Source organism: Coenobita brevimanus, chromosome 102 (assembly GCF_032717465.1).
Source record: "Coenobita brevimanus isolate Jiangsu-jjx chromosome 102, ASM3271746v2, whole genome shotgun sequence".
NCBI lineage: Eukaryota > Metazoa > Arthropoda > Malacostraca > Decapoda > Coenobitidae > Coenobita > Coenobita brevimanus.
In genome coordinates this window covers 4,816,347-4,839,401 of record NC_137055.1, presented here as the reverse complement: position 1 = coordinate 4,839,401, position 23,055 = coordinate 4,816,347, and the positions used below count along the sequence as shown (strand labels likewise).

At 41.5% G+C, this 23,055-nt stretch overlaps 1 protein-coding gene across 1 annotated transcript in view; it reads right to left on the bottom strand.

Annotated features, from left to right (window-relative positions):
• LOC145415347 (fat-like cadherin-related tumor suppressor homolog) overlaps positions 1–23,055 on the bottom strand; it is a 394,573-nt gene that overhangs the window by 19,355 nt on the left and 352,163 nt on the right. The window contains exons 39-42 of the mRNA XM_080284623.1: positions 22,165–22,335; positions 13,272–15,644; positions 12,603–12,882; positions 5,310–5,393 (exon numbers count right to left, since the gene is read on the bottom strand). Coding sequence (XP_080140749.1) covers positions 5,310–5,393; positions 12,603–12,882; positions 13,272–15,644; positions 22,165–22,335 — 2,908 coding nt within the window. The remainder of the gene's footprint in view (positions 1–5,309; positions 5,394–12,602; positions 12,883–13,271; positions 15,645–22,164; positions 22,336–23,055) is intronic.

Below are 23,055 nucleotides of genomic sequence, written 5' to 3'. Positions count from 1 at the left end.
CAGTGTACAATTAAAGTCGAAGGTAATGGCGCAAATGCTTTCAAGTTACGCCCTCTGAAAATCCTCGATCTTGCGTTTGACCTTTCAAGGTCATTCGACATCAAAGGTCATGCTGCCAAATGAAAGCCCATATAAGACCTGACTTCCTATATCTTGGTAACGAGTTTTGAGTTATAGCCCCCTGAATATCCGTGACCTTGAGTTTGACTTTTCAAGGTCACATATGGTCAAAGGTCAAGGTACCAATTAAGAACCCATAAGGGGTTTCCTAAATATTGATAATAGTAAATACTGTATCTATCTTCAACCAGTTTCAAGTTATAGCCCCCTGAATATCCGTGACCTTGAGTTTGACCTTTCAAGTTCATTCAGGGTCAAAGGTCTTGGTGCAAAATGAAAGCCAATATAACGAGTTCCCGTATGTTCCTAATAGTAAATATTTCCATATTCAACCGTTTTCAAGTTATAGCCCTCTGAAAATCCGTGACCTTGATTCTGACCTTACAAGGTCATTCGATTACCTCCAAAATTTAATCACTTCCTATGGGGACCAGTGCCCACACATCCTAAAAGTTTCATGCAATTTTATTTAGCCGTTTTTGCATAATGTGCTAACAAACAAACAAATATATAAACCTACTCGACCAAAAACAACACCTTGCGAACTCCGTCTGGGCTAGGTAATTAAGCAGTAGGAGGCGGCTTTCACTATCTCGACTAAAAGGAATATTTCATAAACTGAAAAAAGAAAAAGAAAAATCGCACGGTGGTGTCAGGAAAAGCGTAAATAAGAAAAAATATGTTTTCGGATGAGGGCAATTTAATTATGATCCTCTGTCACGGTTTACCTATCGCAAAGAGTACCCCCCGTTCACATAAATTTTGATGCCACTCATAAATCAATGGCTCATCACAGGGCGTGGTATAGTCACAGAGCAAGAAGACCGTATATCACACATATCAGTATGGTCAGAGCTCATTGCAAAACAAGGCTGCAAGCAATGGGAAGCGTGCATGGTAAAGCCGTTATTATGTTGATTTTATAGATCCATTTCTTGGTAAGTTGCACATGCGATGCATTCCTCCAGTGCAATCAGCCACAATCAGCTAGCCACCAAGGCACTATTGGTAGAGAGGTGGCCTGCAGTCCCACCGGACCCAGGTTCAAATCCCCGCTGGGGCAGGGAACAGATTAAGGATTTGGATTTCATAAAATCAGACTTTACTGACCTACCAGAAGACACGCCGACATGTAAAAATGCCCCCGCTGAGACCAATACACAAGACCTGTATGAGACAGCTCTAGCACGTTTTCAACCTGGACGGTGGGTATTAGCGCCAAAGTGGTGACATGCAGTTGTTTATGGACTACTGGGCCTTGGGCAACGCCTGTGAAGCCTAAGCCCAGAGTCGGACACATAAAAAATAAAATAAAAAATAAAAAAGATGAAGGGTAATATGCCGATCATGCAACACATAAAGCTGACTACCAGTAAATGGGTCCTAAAATCTGCTTCCATCCCCTATTTTGGCTGGCACGCTGCACCCGTCTGGCTACCCACACTCGCCCCCTCCCGTACAAACCTAATATAGGAATTAACCGGTACTCTCAGTCCTTCGAATATCCAGTGGGTCAGTTTGAATTACTGTAGCTTCCTCATTCCTTCCGCTACGCGTGACCTCCAGTGTCCAAGCATCTAATAATTAACAGACTTTGAATATGGTTCTCTCTCTCTCTCTCTCTCTCTCTCTCTCTCTCTCTCTCTCTCTCTCTCATGCTGGAAACGACAAATTTTGGCAAGCTTTCAGCCTTCTTTCTATTTACACAAATGTGAAGTAATTTAACACTGAGCATGATGGAAGAACACAAAGCCGCAGGAAACAGAATACTGAAAAAAATGCAGTGTTTCACGGGGAAATATAGAATGTCCTCTCTCCTATCCTATGAATCTGTCTGACTTGGTTCGTGGCACTTCCCTCCTGGCCCCGTCTGGTTGCAGTTCTCCTGAGACCACAGCAGCCATGTATGCAGCGGCTCTGACTCCACCCACTAGCACCGCAGTCCCTCGTGGTGTGTCTCTATATCAGGTACAATTCTAAAGTTTTAATGGTTTTCACTTTGCTATTTTGTATCTTTAAGGTTTCATACATGGACATCGGTTTCCTGTCTTGCGTTTTCAAGGTTTCACACGTGAATTACATGTTTTTCTTGTTCTTAATTTCCATACATGAATTTCACTTTGCTGTCTTCTGTTTTGGTTTCACATATGGATTTCACTTTGTTATTTTGTATCTTTATGATTCATACATGGATTACACTTTGCTGTTTTTCATGTTTTTTTAGGCTTTAAACATGGATTACATTTTATCATTTTTGTGTGCATAGCTTTTTTTTTTCTTTGGGGGGGGGGTAGGGTGCTTCAATACATCGAATGTCCAACATACAGATGAGAATGTTGCTGCAACCTACGTGGAGTGTTTGCACCATTCAGTGGATTCAAGCGAGATGTTGCACGCATAGGTATTGACCGGAGGTGGGCTGGGCTTTATTATCATCCTTTCACTTTAATTACGACCAAATTTTCATCCTTTCGCTGCTTTTATCACGCAGCTCAGTGGCAGAGTAAGATAATTCCACGACTCTACATCCTTTCCGTAGCACTTCCTCCTGACTAACATAACATTTCGTTGTTAATCCCATTTTATAACACAGAATTCAAAATGGAGGGATGGCAATTTTATGCCACGTTACAGCAAAAGCAATATAGTATTTGTTATTGTACTAGTAAAAGGAATTTCCCGTAACTTTGAAATCTTATGCAAAACCAATTTACCGCAGTGATTTTTTTATATATAAACTGATTGACTCTGTCGGATATGTGAAACTGCAAAACGTGGTGAATGTTATTGGCGTATCCGATAGAGCCAGGAGTCCGGGGGCTTGAATGATGAGTGAATGGAAGCGTAGCCCATTGGACTGGGCAAATTTGGGCTGTGTGGACATTGCTACTCCTCACCCTGCCCTGTGGTGGGAAAGGAGGTCCGGATGATGATGAATGATGATAATGATATAAATTTTGTGAATGGCTAGTGATATAAAAAAAAACAAGGAATAAAAGGCAATATCTGTCCAGTTCAGTGTCCGATTTACAACCCAGCAAAAGAGCAAATACGGTATGGCCTTGATGAGATCTGTTCAGGGAGAGACTTAGCACTAACCCTCTGCACCTCCAACGATCTTAACATGTTTTCCCCTATGTATCTTTTCGGTCGGTTCGGCAGTAGGTTTAACTGTATTAAGTTTTGTTTTTTCTTTCGTTAGCTTTTCTGTAGATTTGTACGTGCATGATTCTGTGTTAACTCTTACAAGATTATACCGCTTGACGACAACCACATACTAAATATCAATAAGGGTTCGGAGTGTGGCAAGACAGGAAGTGAAAATCTGCGGTCCGTCGCAGAATACTGTCAGTCTAAACAAAGTGGATCAACCATAACTTTACTTTTCATAACAGAACCAAGGACTAGTACTGTTACATACATACCTAGTGGCCGATCCTAATTTGTAGTAGTAGAAGGAATTAGAACATAAGTCTGGTGCAACGCAGATGATGCACTGCATGTCTTGTACTAGATGCAGGTTGTAGTTGTAGCAGATTTATCATAACCACTTTATTTTGGTTACAGTATTGTGCTGATTCCTGAAGTATCCAGTGATAAATTCGGGTTTACACAACACTAATATGATGTCTGTTAATCACACTATACGGAAGAGGATTTCAGTATCAAACGTTAACATACACAAGGTGGCACAATAAAAAGCTCCTCTTCCACTTCGCCAAGCGATTTCTTGTGTGTTGCACAGACGGCTCAGTCAGTGTCATTAATGTCTATCCTACATCGGTTATTTATTTCCTTTTACCACTGCCACATCACGCCCACACCGAGCCGTCTCCGCAACACATAAGACACTGCCAGATGAGTTTCAAGTGGAGTGCTAGATGTCACTGGTGAAGGCGTACAACGATCTCAAGAACTGGCTGATGACGGCATTTTAGCTCCTTTACTACGGTGAACAAGTTTATTACCTCCGAAAGCGAAGTTTGGGAAGGTTATGTATTCGCCTATGTTTGTCTGTTTATTTGTTTGTTTGTCCCCAAATATCCAAAAGTTCTCTGTGAATTTCGATGAAATTTTGTGTAAGGGAGGACCATGGGCCAAGAGAGAATTGATTAAATTCTGGGGGCGGATCCGGTTCGAATTCGGGTCCTACGTATCCCGCACAATATATACAAAAGTTATCAGATTTCAATAAAATTTTGTGGAAGTGCGAGCCATGGGTCAAGGAACAAATTGATTAAATTTGGGGGCGGATCCGGACCCTTTGTATTCCACACAATATCTCCACAGATCCGGATCTGGATCCTTTTTAATTGCAATGGCATTGGCGGAGGTATGCTGTCTCTGATTGCTTCCTACTGCTAGTTGTCACAGAAAGATTTGATTCGCCTTAGGAGACACCTATCAAACTGGAGGTATTAGGTACTGTTATTATTTTCCTCTTCACCACATCTCCCATGTCTTATAGTGTGGAGTATGAGCAAACAGAAGTGGGAAAAATATCATAGTAGTTATAGGTTTAAGTGTGGTTGAGAAAGCTGAAATGTACCCAGGAATTTGCCGCACCAAGATTAATCAGTGTTCTTCATTTTCCCAACCAACAATACATGAAAAACAAATAATCAAAGACTTAAAGCTCGCATTTCCTAAAACCAGGTAACAGAAAGAAACATTTGTGGTCTGATAAAACCTGGAGACTTGGATATATTGTGTTATGATCTAGTACTTTCAGAACACTTGGTTATATTGGGTTTGATAATTGAATCACTGGGTCCCCCTGAAATGAGCAATGATGGTCATGTATGAAGAACAGGTAGAGAGGGCTGCAGTTAGGCAGAGAGGGCTGCAGACAAGTAGAGAGGATTGTAGTTAGGTAGAGAGGGCTGCAAGCAGGTAGAGAGAATTGCAGGCAGGTACAGTGGGCTAAGGACAGGTAGAGAGGGCTACAGACAGGTAGAGAGGGTCGTGGGCAGGTACAGAGGACTGCAGACAGGTAGAGAGGGCTGCATACTGTACAGATTGAGAGGGCTGCATACGGTAAGGACTGAGGACGGATAATAAGGCCTGTAGACTAGCAAAGAGGAGAGCACTTATACAGAGACTGTTCCAGACAGGTAGAAAGGACTGCAGATAGGCAGAGGAGGTTACAGACAGATGGGACGGACCGCACAAGGGTAAAGAGAACTTACTTGAGGATCCACCTGAGCATGGTGACCGCTGACCTGGTGAGAGCTTCCGCTCCCTGAGGTTGGTAACCAAATCACACCCTACATCTGGGGAAGTACAAGACACTGTGTTAAGTGATGCCTCTACTCTGAGGACCATTTTTGTTCTTATTAAAACTACCGTCTGAAAAAAGAAACTAGAATAACATTTATCATTATCATTACCATAATCACCTTCATCACTATTACCATCACCGTCACCGTGTTATTCCTAATTCTCATTAGCAAGATGAATTGTTCAGATCAAGATAGACGCAGAAATCATAAAGAGAAATGTCAACAGTGCCTGTGAAGTGAATCAAACATCCATCCATTCACTGGTTATGTTTTCGAAACTCGACTCTTCTCAACAGATGAACGGTAACCATACACTCGTTTTATGATGCCGCTGGCAATCTATTATGATACACAGCCATTCTGTAAACCAGGCTATTCAACTGGCGGCCAGCGTGCCAAAACCGGCCCTGAGTCTTTTTTTGTTCGGTCCTTTGACCGACTCACAAGAATAAAAATAAACAAATGAACAAGAATAAAACAGAGAGTGTTGCGTATTTCTTTTTATGTATGTATTTAGCAGAAAATGTAAACGCAAATAATCTATGAATTTCTCGTTCCTTTCTGTGCATAAGTGTTTAGATAGAGGGAAAACATACAGGTAAAGTAATGTACAGCCCTTTTGTTAATCTGGGTTTCATAATTCGGCCCTAATTCTTGAGTAGTTAGATAGCCGTGCTATAGACTCAGTAGGTTGGACACATAAAAAGCATTAACCATTCAAATGACCTGGATAGACCACCTCCCTAGCATCATATCACACACACTAAAAGCAGATCTTGTCCAACTCTAAGAAAACTCACCCGACTTGAAACTGGCACGAGACACCCATTACACAGAATAATCACAAGATCTTTGCCGTCTAAAATTTTTCCTAGCACTGTGAAAGAAGTCACCACCTTCAAAGGAATCATTACGGTATCCAATAAATCCCACAATCTTAATGTTAAATAAAAAGCACCATTCCAAACTTTTCTCATCAAATGGATGTCTAGTCATGACAGAAACAAAGGAAATAAACGGAGCCGACTCCAAGAGAATTAGAATCCATATACAGTCCAAACAGCATTAATTAAAAGATTAAAGTACGTAAGCAATAATAGCAGAAGAACTGTGTGGGCACCCCTCATCACATAATAATCTGCATCATAATTTGAAAAAAAAAAAAAAAAAAAATCCACAGGTCCAAACACTCGCTCCTTCCAACCCAGGAAACATTACTGAACAACCAAATCACCACCTTTGGCATGAGCGAACAGAAAACCTAAAAACTATTGTGCACCACTAAACCACACAATCACCCTCAAAACAGAGCTATAAAATAACACAAACACCATTCATCTCACAAGGACAACGGACGGTGAAAAGCACAATATACATCGAAGTTGGAGGACCATACGAGATCAAACATTCGTATAAAACACCTCGGCCTCACAGTCACAAGTACCCTCAATTAAATTTTCAACATCTCATGGAATCACAGTCAAATCCCTAATAGGTGAAAGAAAACAATGACCATCTGTATACTGAAGGCAGGCAGACCATCGAGTAGTCCAGCATTATACAGAATATTACACTCCCCTCTCTCACATTCTTTACATGGATTCCGATCCAGACACTCAGCCACCAAAGACATTTCAAAGCTGACCCAACTCATCTTTATAGAAAGTTCCAGGAAGAAATAACTCCCCATTAAGAATCACACTACTAACAACAGCCACAAAGTTTTCTATACAGAACTATGTAAATAACGTTTTGCTTATCAGAATATGCCAAAAATAGAAAACAATAGAAGAAGTGGCTAGCCAACTTCCTCTCAGGTATAAAAATCCAAGTATTACATATTCATAATACTTTCCAGCGGTGTTTCACATTACTTAGTCACCTCACATTCACTTTTTCAGTCATATTCTCCACGACCTATACCAACGCCCCCTCCTTCAGTTAAATTACTGTATTGATGACTTATCGACAGCGTAACGCGCTCCAAAATTCGGTAAGAATCACGACAGCACCGACAGTACATATACTGTCTAGAACACTAGCTTGGACAGAAAGATGTTGGCTTCATCAGCCAAGTCACCTTTTACTCCCTTTACTCCAAACAGACAGGAATGTGAAACACATCTCAAGTCAGTTTTTTAACTAATCACTCCCACTAAAGACAAAACTAATTCATGGATATACTACAATATGGACAGCACATGACCTGTCAGAATTAAAGCAACATTTTAGTAACAGTCATCTGATTAATTTGATGCCTGGAAAACTCTTCCTGCACTGCCTTTAGACAAAAGAAAGAATCAAAGGAAAGTCTACAAAAAGTTTATTCGATCGTTTGTAGATCACACGAGAACAAGGTGGGCCCCACCCCAACAGCTACAGACGTAGAAAAGCTTGAAAAAAAGGTATTAACAATAATATTATTAACTACATAAAGACAATAAGTATAGAGCACTTGCAAGAAGATACAAAATTACTCCCAACCGAGGACCATATGAACATGAGAGGTACACAATCCATAGCTTAAGCACAAGGGTCACCCCACATATGTAACTATGTTGTACCGGCTTCCACCTCAAAGGAACAAATATGCACAAACTTACATCACCGCAGACATAGTCTCTAAAACATTTCCCTTCCACACAAAACTACACATCTCAAACAAATACACAAACACATAGTCAAGGCAGCCCTCCAAAATTTTCAGCCAAAAAGCATCCAGCGTTAACCCACACAAGATATGCATCATTCAAAAACTGCCCTTTCCACAGACACTAGTGCACCTAGCCAGGTATCCCCTTACCCTGCTACAGCACCAACACAAAATAAAACCTAAATATAATCCACTACACTCGCAACACAGTGTAGCCCCACCCCCCCATAAGAGAACGCCTGACACCTCTCCCACCTCAGTGTCAAAATACAGACAATACTTAACACTGTCCAGTACGTACTGGGATGAACCTTCAGATGTTTTCTATAGTTTTGATCTTGGTGTTATCTGAAAGCAAGGACTGTGTACACTAAGAATCCACCGGCTGCCCTCTTGTCACCCTTGAACACTCTGCATAATTCAAGATGGCGTCCAAGATGGAAATAAGTTCCATTCACAAAGTAATGAACATTTGAATTGTTTTGCATACTTTTTTGGTAATCGTGTGCCAAAACCTTGTGAGAAGCATTTGCAACCAATTATTGCATGATAATGCAGATAATTAAGCCGGGGCCATAAACGATCCAAGAAATGACTCTATGAAAAATAAAATATTCGATCATATCAAATATAAATTTTCATGAAGTATTCTGCCAAACCCTGTTTTTAACATTTCAGAACAGGAAAAAGTTATTGGTATGCACCCAAAAATGCATATTAATCTTCTACATAACTTAAAATGAACTTCAATGAAAGCTTTATAAATATCAAAACACCAAGGAAATGCCAAACTTACGACCAACACCCCAGTGAAATTCTACCTATTGATGACTAAGTTTTACAACCATAAAACTGTACCAGACCAAAATCTCATGTCTTAATAAAAAAATAAAAAAAAACTCACGAAAATTAATGATATCCAATGCCACTTGTGAAGAGACACTGAAAGGATGTAAACAGTTTATGAGTGGCTTACATTTCCTCATTAGCATCCTCCGAGCCATCTGCAGGCTTACTGGATTGTTAACCAAAACCCTGGTAACAATAGATGATTACGATGACCATGAAAGCATTGTTCAAAAATACCACCACCAGTTATTACCAGTCAGTTTACTACATGCCTGAAAAAAAAAATACCATGCGTCAGCAACACAAAAGTAAGATAAATATACAGGGATGATGAGTACAGCAGAAGCAGGCATGCAATAATGTAATGAGCCAATGTAGTGATACCATTATTTCGTCATTTCATTTACCGGTACCTGCTTGATTTAGATGGTTGATCAGAAATGCAATTCTATATGCAAAATAATTTCATTGTCATGTTATTCATGGAACTGGTGGAAACTGTACCACTGCTGTATATTTGTTGGGTTCTTCAAGCAGCAGTTCAGCACATTACGTAATTGGCGGCCATCTTGGGCGCCATCTTAGATTACTCAAAATGCTCAAGGGTGGCAAGAGGGCACCAGCCAGATTCTTAATCTACACATTCTTAGCTTTCAAATGACACCAAAAGAAAACTAAAGACAATATCTGAAGGTACCCCTTAAATCTTGAGTTGGCTGCCTAACAAACATAATCTCCAAAAAATTCTCTGTGAATGGCCGCCTGGCCGGTTGAAGTGGCCAGCTTCCTGCAGTATATTGGGTTGATATTGGGATCACGTCCACATGAGCCTAAGGTAACAACAGACGTGCAGAAACATACAGTGTTGGTTCCTTATTTATGCAGTGATTATGGTATCGAACTACATAGCCAAATGGTGCACACTTAGGGAACTGAAAAGCAAGAAATTGCACCAACGCTGCAATAACCGTACTATTCGGATAAGCCACCTTATTATCGGCCGGCTGAATACGAAGAAAAAAAAAATGTAGTATGCAGAATTAAAATAATTAAATGTGAAAAGACTAATATAAAATTGTATACCAGCAATAAGTATGAACGAAAAACCACCTTTGTCACTTAAGAGAAAGTATTCGAAATGTAAACAGAATAAAAAAAAAACGCACAAAAATTAATAAAACTAACGGACAGATTAATAGAGAAATGGAAATTAAGTAAAATGTCCCTCATATTAACAAAGAATAGAAAAAACGGATGCACAAATATTACTAAAATAAACGGACAGATTAAAGGGGAAGTAAAAATACAGCAAAATGTCCCCCGTATTAACCGGACTAAAAAAGTAAACAAAAATTCATCGCCATTTAAATGCAAAGGTTAGTATTTCCAGGAGTCATGACTGCCCAGGGAATGAGCGGCTTGGACAGTGAAAGCATTCTTGCTGCAAGCCTCGTCACGTTGTATGGGGTGGTAATTTGGTAAACAGGCAGAGAAGTCGGATCTGTGGATTCTGTTACCCAAGGGTTCGCAGGAATATTAAATAGCTCAAAAGATGGCTTACTCGCTGTTATTCCTGTCCTCTAACACCCTCTTCGATGCTTTTCATTTCTGGAAATAACCCTTTTTCTGGCCAATGTAATTTCTAGTACAGCAAATACACTTGCATAAATAATACAGAAGAGGATTACAGAGCATCAGGGATACAGCCCTTAAGAATGAACCACCGAGACTCTGTGTTTGAGACTTTGAACACAACCATTAACAAGACGTGGGGTTAATTTCATTGATTACATTCGATACTTTTGAAACTAAGGGGGAAAACGTACTCTTTTTACTCTATCACGGCATGAAAATGCTATCTCCATATTGAATTTTGAGTAGTAACAATAGATCAACACTAAAATGCGAACCTAGTCACGAACAGTATAGCAATGATGTAAATCCATAGTACTGACTTTTTCCGTCACTGAGAAATTTGAAATGAGTTGCAAAGGTTTAAAAACCTGAGTCATATTAAGGTGAAAGAGGTATAATGGGATTCGTGGGTATGAAGAAAATAGGCGTTTGCTTTGTTGTTTTGACAGATGTAAGTGGCTTTACACTGCCTGATAAGCCAAAGAGGTTCCTGTAAACCATTTACGTCGTTGAGTGGTAGCCATAACCAAAGGACGCATGATAGTTTGGTGGGTTATGATGCTCCAATCAAATTGCTTAATTAATGCCACTCAGGGAACTGAGGATGGTCTCCCTCGCCTTGAATGTCGGGACTGACTAACCTATGTGTGTGTGTGTGTTCACACACACACACACACACACACACACACACACACACACACCAAAGAACTCGCTAGGAAATATGACGCAGGAGTGCCGACCTGTCGTCTATTTCTCAAGACGTCTTCAGGGCTTGGAGAAAGATAAAATGTGGGTAAGCCAGGCTGAGTTTCTTCAACGCATTTTTCCATTACACATACCACATGAAGTTTTATGTCTGCTATTTTATCAGTCATAAACATAGATATTATAAGACAGACAGATATATAGCTACACAGAAGGTAGACAGACAGATGGATGTAGGTACAGATACATTGTATCCAGTCAGGTTAAGGGAGATCATTTACTGCTGCTTCATGATCTCTGCCCCGATTCTATCGATACACCTTCACCAGGATAAATCTTCACGTCTCGGAACATTTAAGTTCTGTTTTCCTGCTCCGTCAAGAGTAACCCTGATCCTGGAAGCAGACAATGATATTTTTTATTAATAAATTTCTACTTTTAAATGCCCCCTGCACTGACACTAGTAAATTGTGCAGATCCTAAAGGACAAGGGGGATGTGTGGAAGGAATCGAATGAATATTATACAAATACGTGACAAAAATGCGTCAGTTTTGAGTATCGATATGTATAATTCCATCCATTCATCCGTCATCCAATCCTGTATCACCCCACGAGAAGAGTAGGAGCCCGAGGCTAGATTTTTGGTCCTGGCATTTAAGATGAGTGACCAGCCTCACTCATCCATGAGTGGCATTACATGAGCAATAAACCCCAACCACCCCTTGGATATAAATCTACACAGGCTCAATCCGACTGGAGCGCCTAAATTACCTACTAAACCACCAGGTGACACAAATTGGTTGTATGGTTACCACCCAGCGCAGTAAATGGTTTCCTGGTGTACAGGAAACCATTTGGCTTGTCACTCAGTGTAGTTACCCATAGGCAGTGGGTAGAGGAAAGAATAAAGGAAAGAGAGACAGAAGAGTGTAAAGTCACCCGTAGGCAGAAGGAAGAGGAAAGAATGATGGAAAGACAAAAGAGGAAGGAAGGAAGAGAGGAAAGGGCAGGCCCCCAAAGCAGCACTACATCGAGTTAGTGGATGATGAGTACCCCCACCTACCACAAACCTCCTTAAATTACAAGACGTATTTCACTGCATCATCTTGCTAACTTTTTTTTTAGTAGAACATTTAGACTGGAGGCACTAGACAAAGTCCTCATCAGCCTCTTTATTACTAGGGGACTGTCATCAAGATTAATTAAATTACATACAAACATCATCAACAACAACAACAACAACAACAACAAACGTTTTGGGGGTAATGAGTCTATATCACCGGTATATCTTATTAATAAACATAAAGTTCTTTTGGAGAACTGATTCATAAAACAGGCACATCTTACTACTACTTACTCTTGAAGGTGGTGAGGTAAGAATCATTAAGGTTGTTGTGGTGGTCCCAGGGCTTGCGTGGCAGGTCTGGTTCACTCCTGACGTGTGGCGTTGGTGAGATGCTCGGGGTGGCTACTGCTGGCTTGTTGAGGCTGTGCAGTAGCTCGTGCGAGAGTGTCCCTAGCTCCAGGCTCTCGTGACCAGCGGCGGAGAGGTCGGCCAGGTGCTTCAGGGTGTTAATGAGGACGGAATCAGTGCCGCTGGGGGTGTACGAGGCTGGCCGGGGAGGCAGCGGAGGTCCCTGGGGTAGCCCGGTTGTACCAAATAACAAAAATCAGTATGAAACTAGCAATGTGAAATGCAAAGTCGGTCCTCGTTGTGAGTCAGGGATGTGCTTTAAAAATATCAGCATGTTACACATAACTGATACTGTAAGCTGGGGAACATGTAAACATTTACTTTGTAAAGAATGAAGAAACTTCAATACTCTTTTTTTTTTTAAGAACTGTAAACTTAATGGCAAAATATATTATTAGAAAGGGGACTTACAAGGAGGCCTTCTGTATATCCATAAAAATCTACCAATGTTAGGCACTGAAATTATACACGTACAGTATTATAATAAACTATATAGAATGTACACAAACATATAAATATTCTCCTTATAATTACACAGAAACTGTTTGTTACCTGGTCAGCCTCCACATTGCAAATTTTAGAATTTCGTTTCATTTCTTCATCAGCCTTGAGATCATTCTTGAGTTGATGGTCTGTGTAGCTGATGGTGTTGTTTTGGTGTCGCTTGGCCCTGCACCGCCGTCTCTGCCACAACACTAGCAGCAGCATGGCCACCAGGCAGCCCATCAATACAGCCAGTAAGCACATCACCTCACCCACAGACAGTATCAGTGCCGACCGTGGCTCTTCAGGCTTGTGAAAGGCCTCTGAACAGTACTCACCAGTAACATTAGAAAAACATATACACTTAAACCCGCCACGGAAGTTGACACAGCTTCCACCATTTTGACATGGATTGCTAGTACATTCATCAACATCTGTCTGACACAGCACACCGGTAAAGTGTGGACATTTACACAAAGGGCCATCAGACCCCTCCTCACACCGACCCTCATTTTTGCAGGGATTGGGGTTACAAAACACGCCATACTCACAGCGTTTTCCACTTAATTTTAATGGACACTGACATTTGTATGAACTGTTTACAACAACACATTTACCTCCATTAAGGCAAGGTGAGGAGGAGCAAGGCGCTGTATCCACCTGACACTGTTCACCAGTAAAGCGTGGAAGACATGTGCAGTTATATGACTCTCCCTTTTCCATGCATGTACCTCCATTATGGCAAGGGTAGGAACCACAGATGCTAGCAGGGGGCAGCTGTCTAGGACACTCAAGTTCAACATTAGCTAGGCGTATGAGCACAGCACTGTTTGTTGATGTACCTGATATAGTTACTGGCAGCTCTACCCCACCAACAGTAACCTGGTCAAGGCAGCCAACATAACCACGGTTAGGAAATGTGAAAGACGAAACTTCAGAGGTTTGGCCTGAATTTACTTTGGCCCCCAGGTATATAAAGTTTGAGTCCATATTGAGAATATCACTGACTCCTGGGGCAGCACCAGAACTCACCTCATCGTCCACACTCAGTGTGGATATTGTTCCTTTGCGTGTGAGGTTGATGAAATGCCACTTATTATTATTTACTCTGACAGTAGACACTCGAACAAGCCCCTCACCACTACCACAGTCCCACCGGTACTGAACATGACCACCCGTAATTTCTAGAACACTATAGTCTACGTTTCCACCTGCAAAAAACAAAGTCCCAGCTGGATATGTAGTTCTTATGAAGGTAGTAATCTCATGCGAGCTACCCTCAAACTGATGCTCCACACTGTAATGAGCATAACTTTTGCCATTGAATGAGAGAGGTCTTAGAGGGTAGTGGCATGAGGAGTGGTGGCATTTGGTAAGGTCAACCTGGCACGATGGACCTGCTCGACCTGAGGGACACTGGCACGTGTAACCAAGGCTGCTAGTTGTACTGGGGAGACACTCTTCATACTCAGCACATGGTCGCTGTCCACATGCACTCAGTAGCACGTTACATTTTTCACCACCATAACCCTGTTTGCACCGACACTTAAGTTCTAGATTAAATCTGGGGGCAACTACACTGTACAATTCAGTGCTGTATGACACACTGACACCTTCATTGATTTCGGTAACATCTGAGCAGGAGCCGTGACCAGAACAGTTAGCCTTACTGGTACACAATGAATCTATCACAGACAGAAAGGGCACATCTAGTCGCTTTCTAATTGCAGTTTCTTTGAATTTTATCTGATGAAGCAGTTCCTTTCTGGGAATAAATGAGGTATCAGATTCTTTAACACCGAATAAGACATCTAAACCCCGCTGGATGTCACTTTGTGAATGTTGCTGATTGTAAAATTTTACTTCTGTGGATTCTGATTGAAGGTGTGATGGTTGAAAACTTATTAAGACAACTGCTTCTCTGTCAGTATTAAGCTCGGATGCAACAACTTCACTGAACAAGCCAAATAATCTTGCAAGAAATTCCTCCGATGAGAGTGGTCCTATCCTCACAATGACCGAATTCTGAATCATCTGTTGTGTGATGATTGACATAATTACCACGACCTGCACAGCGCGGTGGTATCTCCCATCGGACACACTCACATTAACATTGTAGGTACCGGCATCAAGTGGCAAGAGGGACTTCAGTGTTCCATTTTGACCACTGATATCGAAGTACTTAATGGAGGCAGCCTTCTGAGGATAGGGTGCGATTGAGTATTGGAGCGTATCGTAAGGATCCCCATCCACTGCTGTCACCTGCCCTATCACGCCACCAGGGAAGGGACGTCTGTAACTGATGACCCTTGCTGTGAGAGGGTAGAGGGTGGGAGGGTAACGTGACTCTTCCACCACCCTCACAGCTACCTGGGTGGTGGCGTACAGCTGCGGCGTTCCACTGTCCCACACTCGCACGTGGACACTGTATCTGTCCTGTACCTAGAGAATTGCAGTGGGAGGCACCAGGTTAGCATACAAGGAACCATATCAGCTTGCTTTTAACATTTCACATCAAAGCTCGCCCATGTCAGGCGTGTGCATGCCAGCTGCTACAATATATAAATACATACTACAATGGTCCATTTTTTCATTTAATTTCTAGTTATTGACAGCCATTTCATTCTACAGTACACCATTATCATTATCCCGGTCTTTCTTTTTCCAGCTAAACATAAGGTGCGGTACAAATGTTTTCAGTTACTAACGGGCCAATGATAAAAAAAAAAAAAAATGATGAATTAGTGAATAACCTCTTCATTAAGAAAAGTCCCTCCTAAGCTGAGTAAAATCTTCTCATGGTAATAAGAATAAAAGAAGAAAATACAGATACAATGAAGCGGTTATGAATATATGTACGTTTGGTGGACAATGTTTCCCAAAATGTCTTAAAAAAGAACTTAGGATTAAAATCTTCATTAAGAGAGTTATTTCACAGATTCATCGAAATCATAAAGACGTAGCAAGATTTAACAGGAATAATACCATCCTTCGGAAAATTTTAACCCATACTGTGTTTGATACTCTATTTATAGGAGTCAGTTTAGGCTGCATTTTGTTTTTGTGTTGTTTTGTTTTGTTTTGTTTGGTTTGGTTTGGTTCCCACCATAAAAAAGACACACACACACACACACACACACACACACACACACACACACACACACCGCTCGCTGGTGCAGTGGTAACGCTCTCGCTTGCCAACTGGTGGACGAGAGTTCGCGCCTCGCTCAGGTAGCGAAAAATTTTCACTGACGAAGTGGGTGATTACTGTCCCCCTTGAGCAAGGGGACGGGTGTGTGCGTGTGTGAAGGTCACAGCCTTGCCCTTAGATCGGACTATATGAGCTCTCAGCTCCCTTCCGGGAGGGTAAAAGCTGACGATCACGACCATCAAGTGATCCTGACCGACCCGGTGAATTACACACACACACACACACACACACACACACAAATACGATCTCACTGGTGCCAATATGACCCTAAGTTTAGTTAAAAATAGGTTCTATTTACAAGCACACAAACGGGTTGAACTCTGGCTTTGCCCTGTGACCTGGGCGTTGACCTTGAATGCTTGTTCTCAAAACTGAATCACTTCATTCATCCATTACCCTCAGTCTTTCAACAGTGTTTGCTCTATATCAGATCAAAATCGTTAAAGTTGACTTTGCCCTATGACCTTGATATATGATCTATTGTGAAAAAAATAGGATTACTCCTTGACTGACCCTCTACCCTTTCATCTAGATTGGTCAACATCGGAGATTAATTTCCTGGCTGACCTTCAATCGTTCGACGTACATTGGTTAAAATCGGGTAAACACAGTTGAGTTACATGTTGGAAAAATATTGTACACAGTATATAAGTATTTAGAACTTTTCTCTAAGTATTTATATGCACTTGCAAAGTCTGGAGCTAGTTTATAGCGTCTTCAGTACAAGAGATCTATTGTAGGTTAGAAATTATCTAGACTCAGTCAGAATTAAAGTCCAAATAAAATGGAGAAATAGAATTAGGGAAAGACAGGAGGAAGTAGTACATACAAGGAGGGTGGAAAAGTTACAAGAGGATAGAAAATGGAAGAATATAAGAGGGAAGTGGAGGAGTAATTTGGTAAATATAGACTGGAGCAGATGGGTGACGTGGAAGATGTGTGCAAGATATTCACAAAAGAAATCTGTGCAGCATGTGAGGTGGTGTGTGGGGTGAAGAGAAAATGAAAGGGGGTACAGGGAACAGCATGGTGGACTGAAGAGGTAAGAGAGGCTGTGACACAAAAGAAGAAAGCATGTAGTGAGTGGATGAGAAAGAGGGGCGTGGAAGAAGTTGAGGGACAGAAAAGAGAGTTATATGTAGTGAGGAAGAGAGAAGTGACAAAATTAATAAGAGAGAGTAAGCAGAGAGTGGACGAGGAATTTGGATTTAACTTAAGTGTAAAGTGGAGGGAATGTAAGAAAATGTTCTGGAAAAAGGTAAAGAAAGTTAGACAGAGTGCCAAAGAAGTTAGCTGGGGAGTGAAAGAAAAAAATGGTAGATTACTAGTTGAGAAGCAAGAAAAAGTGAGCAGATGGAGAGAACACTTTAAGGAATTGTTGAACATAGAGAATGAACGTAATGCAAATATAAGTGGCTGGGGAATGGCTGGGAGAAGGAGGGATGTGAGAAGAGAGGAAGAAATCAGTAGGATGGAAGTTGTGGAAGCTATGAAGAAAGTAAAATGTCGAAAGCCCCAAGAAATGATGGAGTGTGTGGTGAAATGCTGAAGTATGGGAGCGAGACAGTAGTAGAATGGATGGGGAAGATGTGCAGATTGGCCTGGGAGGAAGGTAGAGTCCTGGAGGATTGGAAGCCAGGTATAATTATTCCCCTGTGCAAAGGAAAAGAAGTGTATGGCAATCATAGGGGCATTTGTCTTCTTAGTGTAATAGGAAAAATATATGGTAGGCTACATATTGATAGAGTTAGAGAAATCCATCCATCCATCCATCATCGAATCCTACATTGCCCCATGAGGAGCGTAGGAGCCTGGGGCTAAGCAGTTGGTCCTGACATTTACGATGAGAGTGACCAGCCTTACTCATCCCTGAGTGGCATTACATGAGCAATCAACCCCAACCATCTCTTGGATATAAACCTTCACCGCCTCAATCCGATTGGAGCGCAATAATTACTCACTAAACCACCAGGCGCCAAAATTTGGTTATATGGTTACCACCCAGGGTAGTAAATGGTTTCCTGGTGTACAGGAAACCATTTGGCTTGTCACTCAGTGTAGAGTCACCCACAGGCAATAGGAAGAGGAAAGAATGAAGGAAAGAAAAACAGAAGAGGGAGTGTAAAGTCACCCGTAGGCAGAAGGACAAGGAAAGAATGAAGTAAAGGAAGACAAAAGAGGATGGAAGGAAAGAAGGATGGAGGAGAGGAAAGGGCAGACACCCGACGGCAGCACTACATCGAGTGAGTGGATGGTGAGCGCCCCCACCTACCACAATAACAGAGGAATTAGTTGGAGAAGAACAGGGAGATATTAGGAAGGGAAGAGGTTTTATAGATTAGATATTCATTCTTAGATCTTTAATGGAAAAGTTTCTAGAGATGGGAAAGAAAATGTATGCGGCCTTCATGGCTTTGGAGAAAGCATAAGACAGGGTGGTTGACAAGGATTGTGGAAAGTATTAAGAATATATGGAGTAGATGGGAAGTTGCTGATGGCCGTGAAGAGTATGTATGAGAGTGCTAAGGCTGCAGTGAATGTGGAGAGTGAACTGAGTGAATTTTTCTATTTGAAGGCTGGATTGAAACAAGGATGTATCATGTCTCCATGGCTGTTCAATCTGTATATGGATGGGGTTATAAAAGAGATAGAATTTAGGGCAGTGGATGTTAAAGCAGCCCTAGTGAGAGAAAACAGTGTTTGGAAACTACCTGTACTGTTGTTTGCAGATGATACTGTGTTGTTGAATGAAGACGAAGGGGAGCCGCAAGGCTTGGTACGTGAGTTTGGGAGAGTGTGTCAGAAACGGAACCTAAAGGTGAATGTAGGGAAGAGTAAAGTTATGGTCTTCGAGAGAAGTGATATCAGTGAATGTACAGTGAAGTCGGATGAGGAGGAAATGGAAAATGTAAGTGAGTTTAAGTACTTGGGTAGTGTGGTGAGTAAGGATGGAAGTTTAGAGGGTGAAGTGCTTGACAGGGTGCAACAAGGAAGAAAGGTGGCTGGTTCCTTGAAAGCAGTGATAAGAAACAGGGAAGTGAGCATGGAAGTGAAAAAGGTACTACATGGCAATATTGTGATACGAACTCTAACGTATGGAAATGAAGCTTGGACCTTGTTGGAAGGACAGAAGTCAAGAAGGAGAGCAGTGGAAATGAGTTATTTGAAAGGAGCGTGTGGAGTCACATGGAGAGACAGGCTGACAAATGAGGAAGTGAAGGAGCGTTGTGGTGTGGATGTGGATGTGACAGGAAGCGTTAGGAGAAACAATCTGAGGTGGTCTGGACATGTGGAGAGGATGAAGAGCGAGAGACTGACGAGGAGAGTGTATGTGACTGAGGTGGATGGGAGGAGAGGGAAAGAGAGGCCAAGGATGAGATGGAGAGATGGAGTGGAGAGGTATATGAGAGAAGGGTGTGTGTGAGCTGGGAGCAGGGCAATGAAATGGCGGGGGACAAGGCGACATGGAGACGATTTGTTTGTGGCTACCCCTTACGGGATTAAGGCGTCTGGCAATAGACAGATAGATAGACGAAATCATTGTACAGAAAGGATTAAGCTCAACAGTATCATGACATTTTATTATATTTCATTTTACCATCATTCGATTTTACTACGGCCAGGAGACACGATTCGAACTAGAGAGGTTAGACATAGTCCATATTCTTGTGGCTTAAGAAGGTTCCCTAACACCTCCTCCTCAGCCATTTAGTTTTGGATATGGCTGATTAATATCCTTTTGTACGCTACTTATCGAGAATATGGAGATATTAGATGGATTTAGGTAACACTGAGGAAAACAGTAAGGTGAAGTAAACAAAATAAATAACTTAAGAAAAAGTGTTACGAAGCTGCCTTACGCAACAGGAATACAGGTCATAGTCTGTATTAACAGCTTCACCAAAAAAGATCTCATTTATATTGACTCAAATCGTCTGGGGTAGCAAGTAAAGAAATCATCGTTCAGAAGAGTTCAGTAAGGATAGTGGGACTGATACTTTAGAGGGTCCAGGTCAGGCGGGAACAGTTAGAACTTCACTGTCTGTCTCTCATCCAGTCCGTTACTGCCCCAACAGGAGCGTAGGGACTCGGAGTTGGAGTCATAAGTCCAGATATAAAGGCTTGTGACCAGCCGTTATGTTTGCCGTAATCGGGTACGCCACTAGGTATCAGCCTCGTTATATGATAATGTCCATAGTAAATAAATGTTTTCTTACAGTACATGAAACCCTTTGGTTCTTCACTCAGAGCAATCACCGTAGCGTAACACAGCGTCAAGTGAGTGGATGGAGGGTGCCCCTACAATTTTTCACAATAAAATCAATTTCAGTACGTGGCATAATAGGTAATTTCACTTACAGGGTTAACTGGACAATAAACACAAAGGTCATTATTCGTTATGTTGTTTCACCTAGGATTTCTTACATTTTTTTTTTTTTAATCAAGATAAAATCCCTCTCATTGCAACAGATGCGTTCGAAGGTTAGATGTGATGAAGTGTGTGTGTGTGTGTGTGTGTGTGTGTGTGTGTGTGTGTGTGTGTGTGTGTGTGTGTGTGTGTGTGTGTGTGTGTGTGTGTGTGTGTGTGTGTGTGTGTGTGTGTGTGTGTATGTGTAATATTGCTAGCAGTTTCTTCCTGGACTGATTCATAAATTATTTTCCTTTGTTTTCATTGTGTTTCTGACCCACAATGTCCCCCCTACAAGCCCAGCCCTCTTGTGTTCGGCATTGTTAAGGGTAGGAGGGGACGGAGTGAATTTTTCAGCGACAACGCATGCATGCACGCACAGGCAGACACACACACACACACACACACACACACACACACACACACACACACACGCAAGCAAAAAGAAACAAATAAACAAGAATTTAAAGAAATAAAAAAAAAACAGGCGAAACTAATTAAACGACCATTTATAAAGGCAGTTTTAGTACCTGGGTGTAGTTAATCCACTCTTGCACTCCACTTTAACACTTTCTGTACGGATGAGTACCTTGAATTTTATTTTTACTACAACCAAACATAAGGCTGATTACTTTGAATTTTATTTTTACTACAACCAAACATAAGGCAGGTTACTTTGAATTTTATTTTTACTACAACCAAACAAGCGACATGACCTCAACTAAAGGGGTTAAATAAGACTATAATTATGAAGCCGTTATAGTCCAAAAAAAAATCATTCCCAAGATCAATATAATCACCTGGAAATGGAAAGAATAAAGCATAAAATATTTATATGAAGTTTAACGAGATGGACATAATTACACTGATAAAATATAACTAGGCGTCTGGAGAGCTAGTAGGTTAAGGCACTCCAAAGGGATGTGGCAATTATGGGTCAAATCTGAGGGTTGCTGGAGTTTATTGCTCACATAATGATCGTTACGGGGAAGGATTGAGGTCCGAATGCTTGTCGGGTAATGAAGCTCCCTGACACCTCTTTCATAGCTGTTATTTTTGGATACAGCTGGTTAATATCCTCTAGTACGTTATTTAAGCACAGTTTAGCAATGTTAGAAGAATTTATATAGCACAGAATAGGAGAATAAGATGTAATAAGCAAAATAATTCTCTGAGGAATAGGTGCTAGGGAGCTTTCTTAACCGACGAGTATACGGGCCCTGGCCACTCACCTTAAATGTCCCGACTGAGAAGCCTAGCCCTGGCCCCCTACGTTGCTAATGGGGCAATAAATGATGGTTGATATGATAAAACGGATATATTTCTTCCACAGACACACTTACTTTGTGGTCAAGCTCAGCGGTGGCCAGCCTGAGAGAGCCGTCCTGCCCCATCGTGAAGAGGGCGTGATCCCCCTGGCTCAGTAACTCCCAGGTAAAGGGCGCGCCGTTGGGGCCACTGTCAGCGTCCGTCACCAGCAGCCGCACCAGCAGTGACCCTGGTAACCGGTTCTCCTAACACCGTGACGTGGGTATGAAGTATTAAAAAGAAGTTACTTGGGCAGGAATACTGAAAGATAATTTAGAAAGTAAAGTAATGAGGAAAAACTGTTCTGACCTAACCTAACCTAACCTCAGCTATCACCTTTACGTATATATATGCAGTATTTATAAAGAAGTTGTCAGGGAAAATGTAAAAACAAGGAATAAAGGGAGTACAGACAGATATGGGAGTACGAGGAGGGGGATCCTGGGTAGGTGGGGGGGGGGCGCGTTCTCCCCAGGTTTTTTTTTTTTTTTTTTTTTTTTTTTAGGTAACAGCTGACTTTCCAGGGCAGACCCTTCCCATGCTGTACTAATACCTTTAACGGGAATAATGGTTACACCTATTCGAATCCTAGCATTGTTAAGAAGGTAATTTCAGTAATGTGTGAAAGTAAACTGCTTAATTGTTTTCGGTTTATTCTGAGACATATTCATCACTCATTACCAATTTTCATGTGAACACATATCTGAGTAGGAAAATTTTAAGCACAGAAAACTCTTACATACAAATTATATTCTCTATATACTTATATGTTCGTGTAGTATGCACATTTAGTACAAAGCATTCGGAGATCAGGGCAACTTCGATCAATATCAGGGCAAAGTCCTTCCCCCCCCTCCCCCCAGTGAAATGCCTGCCCGTAGGCTAACGCAGACAGAAGAGGAAGCAGGAATGACATAACCAAAGCG